A 14,774-nucleotide genomic window follows, 5' to 3' on the forward strand; every position below is an offset into this window, starting at 1 on the left:
CCAGTCATTTTGCTCCAACTAGACATCATATGTAGTCTTTTAGCGAATACCCATTCAATCAGAAGAATTAGGGATAAAAAGATTTTCACGATGGCTGCTGTGGTGACCATATTAGATCAGCACCATTGTCATTAAGGACCAGAAATATACATCATGTCTTCATGTCAACATGACTTGCCATTCAGGAATGGCAATAAGTTTTTCATGATTGCTGCCATAATGGCAATATTGGACATCAGATCTAAACCAATTTGTTCTATTGATTACTCCTAAAAAAGTGCACATAAACAGATCTGCCAGCACATTTAACTAAGGCAGATCCAAGATGTGCAGTTTGAAATTGGACTTGTCTTACAAGTGAGTATAAACCATAGTTTAGTAGGAGCATTAGTAACAAATGCCAACTGACAGCAGAATAAAGACCATCCCAAAAGCTCTTCTGATCTATGACCAGTAGAGCTAAAAATAGAACTTTTCTGACATTTTACTGCACAGCAACACATGTCAGTTATTTAGTGGCTTGACTTGAAACAAAATTTTATCTCAACTGTTTTAATGAGACTGCATCAGTTATTTTTGTTGTTTTTTTCTTCTTCTTCCTTTCAAGTTTATGATTAGAAATGAAGCAATTAATGGTTAAAATGATGTCCACATATCATTTTATACGTTGGTGGAGTTGGTTTAAAAAGAAGAGGAAAATGGAAAAATGGCTTTGCTGCTTGCAGATTTATTTTGTACATTATATCTCCAATCATTATGATTATATCAACAATGAATGTCAAATTTTCCCTTTTTTTGTATATGCAATAAGCTCTCACCAATTCTTCTCTTTCTTAAGCAATTTTATTGAAATGAAACAATAGCAAAATCATGAGCTCTGAAAATATACAAATGATCCATATAAACTAAGTGCAAGTATTCACAGTTCTGATCACATGACTCATTCACAAAAGGTTTAATTTACAGTGCAAGTTGTTCATAACCTTTTGACACAATTTCACAAACCACATTTTGTATTGGATAGTGAAACTTTGAAACTTTTACACTGACAAAATAATCTTAAATCCTTGAAATGTTGAATATGCCAAAACTCTCTCAAGTGGCTGTCCAGCTAGAATGAAATCTGTGATAAGTATCCACTTAAAGGAATGAGAAAACTGGACCTCATAAAACAAGTGGATGCTCAATACATATCAATTTATTTCAATTGTTTTAGGGGCTTTCACACTGTTGATATTTAAGGCCAGTGGTTGGTTTCATGTAAGTTGACCTTTAAGGCAGATTATGGTCCATTTGCTAATAAAAAGATTAAAGCACAACTGTAACAGCTATGTTGAACTGGGTTTGCTAGAATTTTGCTTTAAAGTCCCTGTTAACACACAAATGGCTACAGTGTGCCAAGGAACAGGGAGCTAAGTACCTTTCAAAAGGACACACTGAGGAAGCCAAATCAGACTGACCTGGACAGGTATCAAACTTATAACCCTTAGATTGAGTTTTACTCTCAACCACTTTAGCTAATGCTGCTTCCTAGGTCTCCTTCTATATCCATGAAGTCAACATAAACAAAGTAATCCAGCTCATCAATGTTTAGCGGTGTCCTCCAAATTCTCCACTGTACCCACCATGATGGCTATAGGACATCATTATCTAGTCTTCAACTTGACATATTCTGTCAGCCAATCACAAAAGAATTTACTTTTTAACATATTTATTGACTGGCTTAAAGTGAAACTCAATCTCAAACTCAAGTTCAGATATGTACACTTTTGTAACACTACTTTTTACTGGCTGAAAAGTGAAAACTCAACCACAAAGTCGAGATTATAAATATATAATTTCCAGAACAGGAGCTTTGGCTATACAGCCCATCAGTATACCACTGTACCTCTTATAACATGGGTATGGATGTGAATCTCATTAAATTCTTTAAATCCAGTTTTATCATAGTTAGTTCAATTATTTCACCTGATTTTGATCTCTTTGCTAAAGAGAACTATTTATATTGATATTTCACATCATTAAAGAACTCAAATTTTGTGTTTTGATGAACTATTATGACACAGGCTTGTTGTACCATGTGTCAGTTACAGGCACACTCTAAAAAGTAACTTTTTTGGAACAGGGTTATACGACCATTGTTCAAGGTACTACATGTGCTATTTTTCACTAAGAAAAAAGTAACATGCTATGAACGTAACATAAACAGTGTTGTTCATTCAAATGTTGTATTATTCAAATTATTAATCAAATTAAACAAGCGGCCCAACTAATTGCATAGATCGAACTTATAATAAACCTGCCAACCAGCTTGATGGTATTAGACAATTTATACATATATGCATATGATATTATGATGGTAAGTAAACAGATCAACAAAGCAAAGTAAACAAATCATGCCAATTTAGATAACAATCATACAGGTTTTGCTGACAGGTACTGTATGTACACGCTTATAAGTCAAGTTAAACTGTCGACAACAATGGTGATCCTGATCTGCCATAATGCACCTGCAGATCAAGGTCTATGTTGTTGGTTCTACTGATTACTCTTATCAAACTGCACAAACCCAGATCTGCTGGCGCATTATGAGAAGGCAAATCTGGGTATGTGCAGTTTGCAGTTGGACTCATCTTGTAAGTGAGTACAGATGGCATACAATTTAACAAAAAGATTGTAAAAATCAAATCTGACATATCCAATGGTAATTTAAGTGAGGCAAATATTTTGGCCATCCAAGTTATCTAAATCTGTAAAAACAAGCTGACACGTGTATTGTGATAATAACTGGTACAAGAACTTTGGATATTCTGAATAATATTCTGTTAAATAAACAATTACAAAATGAAATGCTCCATGGAATAAGTGCATCTATCATGAATGAATGATTGTGATGCTTTTTTTTTCTTCTAAAGCAGGCGAGACAACACTAACATACACGAGTACAAATTTGAGGCCTATAGTGATTCAAAACCAAAATTTCTGATAAAGTAGATAAATAATTTTCAAAAACATTTACGCAGACTTATTAATGATGACAATGATAATGATGTTGCTGGGATAACAAGTAACCCTATCATATCAGGATACATTCTATCAATGATGACATCACTGATACCACTGTCACAGACAACAGATAAGCCTATCCTATTCGGACACAATCTGTCAATGATGACACCAATGATAATGCTGTCACAGAGAAAACTGGTAACCCTATCATATCAGCATACAGTCTATCAATGTCACTGCTGATACCACAAAAACAGGAAACCTTATCAAAACAAGACATGACCCCAATAATACCAATGTCACAGGGAAAACTGGCAAACCTATCACATCTGGATACTAACAATGACAACTGCTGATACTACTCTCAAAGGGAAAACAGGTAGCCCAATCAACCAGTCAATCAGTGACAACACCATTGATACCAGTGTCACAATGAAAACAGGTAGCCCAATCAACCAGTGACAACACCATTGATACCACTAACACGATGAAAACAGGTAGCCAATCAGTGACAACACCATTGATACCAGTGTCACAATGAAAACAGGTAGTCCAATCAACCAGTCAATCAGTGACAACACCATTGATACCACTGTCACAATGAAAACTGGTAACTCTTAACACATCTGGACACAGACAATCAATGATTACACCATAGATAATGTTGTCACAGGGAAAATGGGTAACTGAATCATATCTGAATCCAGTCTATCAATGATGGCACCGCTGACACTGCTGTCATAGAAATGAGGTAAGCCAATCCTATCAGGACACAGCCTATCAATGATGGCACTGCTGATATCGCTGTCACAGAGAAAACATGTAACTCTACCATATCAGGACAGTCTATCAATGACGACACCACCAATACTGCTGCCATGGAAAAAAGCCTATCATATCAGGACACAGTCTATCAATGATGGCACTGCTGATAGCACTGTCATGGAAAAAAGATAAGCCTATAATATCAGGACACAGTCTATCAATGATGGCACTGCTCATACCATTGCTACAGGTAAAACAAGTAAGCCTATCAAACCTGGACATGGTCTATCAATGATGACACCAATGATACTGCTGTCATGGAAAACATAAGTTTAGCATATAAGGACACAGAATATCAATGACAACACCACTGATATCGATCTCACAGTTACATGTCAATCTGCCGCCTTAGAATGAACAAAGCAGGGACCCAATACATCATATCAGTCTGCTGGGCTTGGCTTATATTTTACAATGAATAGAGATGTAGGACATGGTCTGTCATGTCATTCTTATGTTAAATAATAACTGATAACTGAGGTAAACATTTTCTGTTTTTTTAAATTACAACAACAACAAACAGGAGATTATAGTCAAACTACAATGAGGAAGACTTATAATTTGTACTGCATAACTTTATTAAGTTTTATTCTGTTATTTGAAAGATTTATATTCTACATAAAAGTAAAAAACAAGCTTCCATTTCATTACTAAAAGGTCATTTCGTTTTGTAAGATTAACTTTTAAAGATGAACAGAATTACTAATCTGTCATTAGTCACCCACAGTTGTAAGTGCAGTGTTACTTTTTTTTAAGGGAACCAATTTTGCCTAACAACTTGGAATTCTAACATTGTTTTCTTAAATAATGGAACCCGTTCTGGCCACTACCAGAAATTCCACAATGTCAATTATTTGTGGGGGAACCAATTTTGGTTGCTAACCTGGAATTCCTAGATGTTATTTTTGGGAGGGATCCAATTTGTTATTTTTTTAATGGAACCAATTTTTTCTGCTAACCTGGAATTCCACAATGTTATTTTTTGGAGGGAACCAATTTTACCTGCTTACCTGGAATTCCACAATGTTATTTTTTGGAGGGAAACCAATTTCGCCTGCTTCCCTGGAGTTCCACACTATTATTTTAAAGGGAACCAATTTTGCTTGCTAACCTGGAATTCCACAATATTATTTTTCAAATGGAACCAATTCTACCTGCTAACCTGGAATTCTGCAATGTTACTTTTTTTTAAAGGGAACCAATTTTACCTGCTAACCTGGATTCTACAATGCTATTTTTTTAATTGAAATAATTTTACCTGCTAACCTTAAAATTCCACAATGTTATTGTTTGGAAAGAACCAATATTACCTGCTAATCTGGAATTCCACAATCTTATTTTTTGAGAGGACACCGAGTGAAGATCAGAATTGTCCTCAGTTTCTATAAATTGCAGGCATTAGAAGGACACAAGTTATTTTTAACCATTAATGGTATACTCAAGATTTGAAAATAAATTTTTTAAAAAACCAGAAGAAAAAAGCCTGTATGAAAAATCAACTGCCAGTGACAACATGACAGCATAAGCTAACCTAAAGATTACTGACTGAAAAATGCTACGATGAATATTCCATTAAATTTGTGAGGCAATTCCAGATTGCCGCAGACTTAACATGTTTTGCATATAAATTTTTAGTAACAGAAAGAATGTTTTTAAAGAAGCTGGTCTATTGTGCTATTCCATTTAAAGGTACCTGAGCAAAAGGGAAAAACACTTTATTTTATTTTTCCAAGTGTAATGTCTTAACCTACTTATTTTTGGCTAGGTGTTTATTTTTTTTGTTTTACTGGGGTGGGTCACTTTAATCCATTCTAGTACTGCTAGTTAAAATGCTGTTCTTCCCTCTCCATGCAGATTTAAATGGAATAGACCATAAAGGATATTCACTACATAAGATCAGTCGAACAATTGGCTTCAGTAAATATACTTTGAGGCATTTATTTAGAACCAAGTAAGGGCTGGCGATTGGTTACATTTATCTAATAAATCCTATTGCATTTAGTGTGCTTTGTCCAGAAAGTATTTAAAATGACATGAAAACACTTATTTGACATTATCATCAACTGTGATCAAATAAATCTACATGCAAAACATGTAACGCTTTGCGTTGCATATATTTAACTTCACCTACAATGCAGATCCATGCACTATCAGTCATATGAAAATGATTCTGTATTTTAATAGTAATGGTTGAAATGCTTATCAATTCCAGCTCCCCCTGACTCCTCCCCCTCTAAAGCCTGCCCTCTCTCCCACACCTCTTCCTCCTCTATGAACCATTCCTCGACCTCTTTCTACACCACGACCCCTCATCTCTCCACCTCGCCCACGTGGGGAACCCCGTAATCCCCCTCTAGACTGGAATCCTCCTCTTTCTGACTGAAAATCCTGCCTGCCGGGCATATCTTCTGCCCAACTTGTCTGTTGTGTACCATATTGCTCAACCATCCCAAGGCCAACTTCCTCTGGCACTGGTAACTCATCCCCTGGTCCCTCTTTCCAATTTCCTTTTCTACCTCCAATCGACGGATCAGAAGAATCTGAATACTGCCTCCGGTCTTGATCTTGGGGACCACCATAGTTACCAAGGGTACGATTTCCTTGGCTACCTCCCCAAACATCGTCTCTCTCATAAGAGTCTCTAGTTTCATTCACATTTGCTTGGCCCCTGTTATCACTAAAGGGACCTCCTTGACCCCTGTTTTCATTATAAGTGCCCCTTCCTCTACTAAAGTTAGGAGCTGTATTCCTATCACTGCGTTCATCTCGATCCATTCTAACGTCTGTGTCCATCATTTCATGTTCTTCACCTGGCCACTGCCTGCTATCACTACTACCACGTCCATAACTGTTAAAATTCTCCAAATGACCTTGACCTCCTGATCTATCTTCATAAGAACCCCTTCCTCGACCTCTAATACTGGGGCCTGCACCCCGATTCCTCTGGAACATTTCACCACTCCGATTATTTTGACCATAGTCTGGGGTGGTTCTGAAGTCCCGATCTTCTCTAAAATCCCGATCTTCTCTAAAATCCCGATCTGTTCGATGGTCAAAATCTCCAGTATCCATGAATTCTTGTTGTTGTTGCTGCCTTTGTTGTTCCTGTTGCATATGAGGAATACTGGGGTTGCCCCTAAAGTCCTTATCTTGTCCCATGTTGACCCCTTGGGGTCTTGGTTGATTTAATGGGCCCTGAGGCTGGTTCACTGGATGAAGGGGCATCCTTTGACTGGGAGGTCCTCTGGGGCCACCTGTAAATAACAGCAAGAATTAACAATAAAACGATCACAGATTAAAAAAAAACAAATTAGACTAGAGTTCCATGTAATAATGACATGGATTTCATTTAGGTAATACTAGACACAGAAACCCCAAGCCAATAGGAACATTCATTCAAGAGAATAAGGGAGACATTTTTCATTGTGACATGCCTGCAGTGCAACGTTTTCATTTAGGACCAACTAGATACCACAAAAAGTCTTTGGTGATAACTCTTGGTTGATATGATCATCAATCCTGGAGGCAAAACAAGATTTTCAACTTGGCCACCAAGATGGTTATAGTGGATATTAGATGTGCATAATTTTTATTTAGGGCCATCTACACACCTTAAAAAGTTTTCTCATGACAAGCCCATGTCGATATGACTTTCCATTTAGAAGAAACTGTGACAAGATTATTTTCATGATGGCTGCCATGATTGATATTACTTCCAATGTGGGAAAAGTAGCATTACCAAGACTTCTGACGATGGCATCATTTCCTTTTAGTATTAACTAGACATCACAATAAGTCTTTTGGTGAAAGCCAATGTTGATAAGACTTCCATCTAGGAGTAATGAAAATATTTTCACTGTGGTGGCCATATTGGATGTCAGAATGGCACATTCTGATGACTTTTCAATGAAGAGTTATGATAAAATGATTTAATGTGGCTGTCCTTGTGGCCATATTGGATGGCAGAATGGCACCATATATATTTAGAACCAACTAGATAACAGCAGGATTAGCAATAGCAAGATTTTCAAGATGACCACTGTGGTGGCCATATTGGATGGCAGAATGGCATCATATATGTTTAGAACCAAACAGATATCAGAAGGATTAGCAATAGCAAGATTTTCAAGATGACCTCTGTGGTGACCATATTGGATGGCAGAATGGCACCATATATATTTCGAACCAACCAGATATCAGGAGGATTAGCAATAGCAAGATTTTCAAGCTGACCTCTGTGGTGGCCATATTGGATGTCAGAATGGCACCATATATGTTTAGAACCAACCAGATATCAGAAGGATTAGCAATAGCAAGATTTTCAAGAAGACCTCTGTGGTGGCCAAAATGAATGTCTGTGCAATATCATTTACATCCAGGGTCAACCAGACCTTGGATGAATATGTTTGTAAAGTTTCATGGGCAGCCTCCAAATAGTTATGTGTAGTGATAAAAAAACTTGTGCTAAGAGATGGAAGGATGACAATGTTTCTTTAAATACTATGAAACCAACAACAACTGACACTATCTTATCTATCATTTATTACCTAACTTTCATCTTCATACAAAATGGCTTGTTTCTGAAAATAAATGGTATTACTAGCTGTCCTTCTGCATTTGACATTTGGATCTGTTTTCAGAGGGAACATTGTTGTTGACACATTAACTGAACCTCTGATTATAGGACCAAAATGAGTTAGGTTGCAGTTTTTTAAATGACAAATTAACCCAATTTTGCTGCATACCTCACTGAACGCCTTAAGAGGCAATTAATGGACATGCAAACAAAATCCTATCACTGAATCAGCTTGGCACAGCTACTATGGCATATTCTTGGCAAACATATTTTAGTCCTCAACTTTTCTCAAAATATCTCCCGTACTTCAAAGTTACAGGAGAGACAAAACTCAAGTTTGACTGAAGCAACACATAGTTGCATATTTATTTTGGGCGTGGATCATAATGTTTCAGCTGGGATCTGATGGGTGCATAATACACCATGATGTCAAGTGGCTGAAGTTTCATTAAAATATTGCCAGCAGTTCAAAGGTTACAGCTCAGACCTGAAAATGGGTTTACCCATTGATCACCTTGATCTTTCAGGCTTGGGTTTTTCCATGAAATATATTCATAATGTATGTGTGGAAAAACGACTCATCAAATCTCTCCAATTCTAGTCATGACCCGAAAAAGAAAAATGTGACCGGAGAGATAATACATAATATCTTCCATCAAGACAGGCAAATTGGAATTAAACCAAAACAAATTCCGTTATATTCTGAACCAAACCAAGTATGAAGAAAATAGCTTGATTTTGCTGCTTACCAGTGCCTGGCATTCTTGGTTGACCCATCAGTCCAGGTTGTTGTGGCCCTACAATATGCAAAACAAATGAATCAACTGTTCAATCAATCCACCGATGAATAAAAGAAATAACTGTATACAATGCATGTCATCAAATGTGAAGAAAGGAAGTGATGTTGCTCTTTCATTTGTCAGAGAGCTAAAAAAAAAACGTGAAACTGAAAATCTGAGATAAAAAATAATACAGTGAATGGCACACTATACAACTGCACTGTGCTTATTACAGTCTATGCATATAACCAAAGATTGTGAGTATAAACCAGGTTTCTTCTTTCAGTTAGTGACTCTGACCTTTGACCCCAAATGAATAGGCTTCTTCGTTATTGCAAGTGTAGGTCACCTACAAAAACTGGGACCGCTCCAGTGGCCTAGCATAAGCGTCCGCCTTGGATGCGGGAGGTCATGGGTTTGATCCCTGGCCGAGTCATACCAAAGACTTATAAAAATGATACTAACGGCTGCCTTGCTTGGTGGTAAGCATTAAGACGTTAGTGTTATGACTGGTTGGCCTTGTGTCAGAATAATGTGACTGGGTAGGACATATGCTACATGTCTGTGGCATGATGCCCCAGTGCTAGACATCACTATAAACTACCACACTGCAGGCATTATAGCAATATGACTGAATTTTTTTATAAAGCTACATTAAAAATCCAAATCACACACACACACACAAAAGCTCTGACCAGGTCTGAAAGGTAAATGTTATTGTGCACTAACCATTATTCTTTTTTCAAACTGACCATTGCCTCTGACCTTTTGACCAACAAATCAACAGGCTTCTACTTTGTTGCTAGTGCAAGTGAGCTATACAAGTTTGGACAATTCTGAAATGTAAAACTCAGGTTTTTGTGCAGAAACCTGTTTTTTTTCTTCTTTCAGTCAGTGACCTTGATCTTTGACCTCAAAACTGATAGGTTTTTCTTTCCCTACCTGAAGTGCAAACCATCCACAAATCCAGTAAAGGTATGTGATGTAGAAATGTAAATGTTATTGTGCATAAACCATTTGTCTTTTTTCAAACTGACCACTGCCTCTGACCTTTTGACCACTAGTTAGCTGTTTTAAGTCAGTGACCTTAGCCTCTGATCGTAGACACAACAAACAATATGGAGCTTTCTTAACCCAAGTGCAAGCCATTCACTATGTTTAGTAACTGCAGATTGTGGAGAACTTATTGTGTGAAAACCATTTTTTTTCTTAGTTACAGTAACCCAGATCTTTGAACTTTTAACCCCAAAATCAATAGTGTTTTTTCTTACACTGCATATAAGCAATCCTCAATGTTTGGTAACAATAGATGGTGGAGAACCAGAGTCATTCTGCTGACAGTCATTATAGCATAAAATGTCCGGCCTGATGTCAAGTGTGAAAGAAATCAGTTCACAGAGTCTGAGCATGGCAAGATCACAAATATCATTAATAAATTCTAGATTGCTGAAACCTGCATCCGGCACACTTTGGTTACCAGCGATGCATGGCACCGTATGACTAAGATTTCTTCAAGTTTAATTATGATGTTTTTATCCAAAACTTGTTGATAGCACTTCATGAAGGGTTCTTGGTTCATGGCAACTAAAACATGAGCATGCCTATTCAAGCATCAATCTAGGTATCTAATTTGGAACGAATAACATGTTTGGTAAAAGAACAAACATTTACAATCATGCTTCATCTGGAAACTAATAAATACCTGTACAAAGTCTGTAAGAACAATTTTATGTTCCATTCATAATAAATAGTGTATCCACTCCTCTAATTTAATAAGTCTGAATACACAAAATATATTTGGTCGAAGCAATCAATATTTATTTCCCCTCACATATTTAACATCTCCATCTTTATATCATCTCTTCTTCTGCCATTTTTTTTTTATCTACTTAGTCTCATCAACTGGACCGAGTGGCTGAGTGGTCTAAAGCACTCTCCGTTACGGATCACTGTCATCTCACCTCTGTCTGCATGGGTTCGAGTCTTGGATTCGGCCAATGTGGGTATGTCAGAAAGCTTGCCAGTAACTTCTCATAGGTCAGTGGTTCTTTCCGGGGTTTTCCCGGGTTCTTCCTCCACCATTAATACTGGCCGCCATGTATTGCCTCTTGTGTGCTGAAAAATGGCATTAAACCCAAAGGTGTTCTCTTTGTGACTGACTAGTATAATTCCCAACATATACAGTACAGAAGTGTTCTCTTTTTGACTGACTACTATAATTCCCAACATATACAGTACAGAAGTGTTCTTTTTGACTGACTAGTATAATTCCCAACATACACAGTACAGAAGTGTTCTCTTTTTGACTGACTACTATAATTCCCAACATACACAGTACAGAAGTGTTCTCTTTTTGACTGACTACTATAATTCCCAACATACACAGTACAGAAGTGTTCTCTTTTTGACTGACTACTATAATTCCCAACATACACAGTACAGAAGTGTTCTCTTTTTGACTGACTACTATAATTCCCAACATACACAGTACAGAAGTGTTCTCTTTTTGACTGACTACTATAATTCCCAACATATACAGTACAGAAGTGTTCTTTTTGACTGACTACTATAATTCCCAACATACACAGTACAGAAGTGTTCTCTTTTTGACTGACTAGTATAATTCCCAACATACACAGTACAGAAGTGTTCTCTTTTTGACTGACTAGTATAATTCCCAACATATACAGTACAGAAGTGTTCTCTTTTTGACTGACTACTATAATTCCCAACATACACAGTACAGAAGTGTTCTCTTTTTGACTGACTAGTATAATTCCCAACATACACAGTACAGAAGTGTTCTCTTTTTGACTGACTAGTATAATTCCCAACATACACAGTACAGAAGTGTTCTCTTTTTGACTGACTAGTATAATTCCCAACATACACAGTACAGAAGTGTTCTCTTTTTGACTGACTAGTATAATTCCCAACATACACAGTACAGAAGTGTTCTCTTTTTGACTGACTAGTATAATTCCCAACATACACAGTACAGAAGTGTTCTTTTTGACTGACTAGTATAATTCCCAACATACACAGTACAGAAGTGTTCTCTTTTTGACTGACTAGTATAATTCCCAACATACACAGTACAGAAGTGTTCTCTTTTTGACTGACTACTATAATTCCCAACATACACAGTACAGAAGTGTTCTCTTTGTGACTGACTACTATAATTCCCAACATACACAGTACAGAAGTGTTCTCTTTTTGACTGACTAGTATAATTCCCAACATACACAGTACATCGGTAACTTGTACTGTCTGTTTTACTTATACTGACTGAATGGCAGGAGAAATCAACAACTTTGGACTATATTCTTCAACTCTTTTGCATATTTGAATGAAATGAATAATTACAAAAATATCTGTATGCATGTTCTGTCTATTTGTGAATAACAGGCTGCTCATCATGGGTACTGCTAGTGTCAATATACAAATTGTCTTACGATACAAATGTCATAATTTGTCATGCAACACATTTATTTTGTCCTAATTACCATATTAAGAAAATATTAATTTGAGACAATACAAATTTATCACAATGCTGGCCTTTTACCAACCCAACCCTAACCAGCTGACTCCCATTTATGACTCTCATCCTGTAAACATGGCCCAAAAAAACTCGGTCCCATTATTTAGTAAAGAATTTTGAGGAATTATGTCTTGTAGGCTCCTTTATTTGATACAATTTCATTTCTATTTCTACTATCTCGGGCCTTGCCTGAGAGGCAGAGGGAGAACAATGTAGGTATACCACTCATATTTGGTCCCTTAAAAAAAAAATCAGAATGCAATTTCTGTGTTTCTCCCACTCAAACCCACCTGAATTATTTTAACAGTGTGTTCATGTAAAGCAAAGTAGAGCATGGAAAATATTATATAATAAAACCCTAAGCAAATAACTGAAAAGGACAATTGTGAAAAGTAAAACAAAATAAAAACAACAAAAGAAAATATACCTGTTGGACCAGGAGGCCGCAATAAGCCCTGCTTTTGCTGCTGTTGTTGCTGCAAGTTTTGGCCCATAATATCTGGTCCATTGCCCTCTGGGGTCCATTGACCTGGGCCCATGGTTCTGGGCCCTTGGGGCTTACTGGGGTGAGGCATGCTGGGTTGAAGGCCTTGCCCAGTGCCACTGGGTCGGGATAAAAATGGGGGCTGACTAGGTGGTCTCATTGGTGATGTCTGGTTGGGTAGCAATAATCCTGGAGCTGGACCCAAAAGGCCCATACCTTGATTGGGTACCCTATGCCCACTGGGACCTGCATTCTGTGGAGGTTGTATTTTGGGTTCATCTTTTTCCTGTAGCTGTGCATTGTCTAAAAATATGAAAACAAGCATCCAATAATATGTTTTACTGAGCCACTTAAAGTCAATTATACACCCCCAAAAAAAAATCAAAATAAACTTGGCCTCAAAAGTAAGCCTACATTGAAGATAAGCATTAAGTGTACCTGTATATCAATCTGGAAAGTAAGCCTACCTTGAAGATAAGCATGAAGTGTACCTGCATATCAATCTGGAAAGTAAGCCTACCTTGAAGATAAGCATGAAGTGTACCTGTATATCAATCTGGAAAGTAAGCCTACCTTGAAGATAAGCATGAAGTGTACCTGTATATCAATCTGGAAAGTAAGCCTATCTTGAAGATAAGCATTAAGTGTACCTGTATATCAATCTGGAAAGTAAGCCTACCTTGAAGATAAGCATGAAGTATACCTGTATATCAATCTGGAAAGAAAGCCTACCTTGAAGATAAGCATGAAGTGTAACTATATCAATCTGGAATGTAAGCCTACCTTGAAGATAAGCATGAAGTGTACCTGTATATCAATCTGGAAAGTAAGCCTACCTTGAAGATAAGCATGAAGTGTAACTATATCAATCTGGAATGTAAGCCTACCTTGAAGATAAGCATGAAGTGTGCCTGTATATCTGGAAAGTAAGCCTACCTTGAAGATAAGCATGAAGTGTACCTGTATATCAATCTAGAAAGTAAGCCTACCTTAAAGACTACATCAAGTATAGCAGTCTTAAAACTGGGCCACTTAAAGTGGCACTCAAAACTAAAAATAAAAGAGCCATAAAATAAAGAATTTTTATTTAAATATTACCAACAGTAAAAAAAATCATCAAAATCTGTTAAAATGTTTTTAAATAGATACTTGAGGTTTATATTTTCTGGGGAGACAACATCTCTCAAGTTCATTAATATTCATAATTTCTCATGATGTCATAACAGATATCAGAAGATAATGTTAAAAAAATATATTTTAAGACAATTTTAAGACAAATTAAAAGTTTGTTGTAATTTCAAATGTAAAAGGATGGTGATATACTTTTGCATGTCTTTTCTGAACTTTAAATTCATTTGCAATATAAACAAGTTCTTTATTTTTTAAATAACATTTAAATTCATTTAGCGCTTTTTATGTATTGTACAAGCAGTTACTAGTCTATCTTACACAGAGTTAAGTTTTGCTGTAGAATGAGCATTATGAATTTATCTTATTGTGAAGTCTTAAAATCAAAAGGAATATAATATTTATTTATCCTGTTAATTATTTTAAATTAGT

General features: G+C 36.6%; 1 protein-coding gene across 1 annotated transcript in view; it reads right to left on the reverse strand.

The window, feature by feature from the left end:
* Positions 1 to 707: 707 nt before the first annotated feature.
* Positions 708 to 14,774, reverse strand: part of LOC149781517 (uncharacterized) — a 98,672-nt gene continuing 84,605 nt past the window's right edge. The window contains exons 15-17 of the mRNA XM_089935599.1: positions 13,158 to 13,517; positions 9,160 to 9,207; positions 708 to 7,088 (exon numbers count right to left, since the gene is read on the reverse strand). Of these exons, the coding sequence (XP_089791725.1) occupies positions 6,037 to 7,088; positions 9,160 to 9,207; positions 13,158 to 13,517 (1,460 nt within the window). The 3' untranslated portion in view covers positions 708 to 6,036. The remainder of the gene's footprint in view (positions 7,089 to 9,159; positions 9,208 to 13,157; positions 13,518 to 14,774) is intronic.

This window comes from Sinohyriopsis cumingii, chromosome 15 (assembly GCF_028554795.1).
Source record: "Sinohyriopsis cumingii isolate HCF-2022 chromosome 15, ASM2855479v2, whole genome shotgun sequence".
In the NCBI taxonomy this organism is placed as follows: Eukaryota; Metazoa; Mollusca; class Bivalvia; order Unionida; family Unionidae; genus Sinohyriopsis; species Sinohyriopsis cumingii.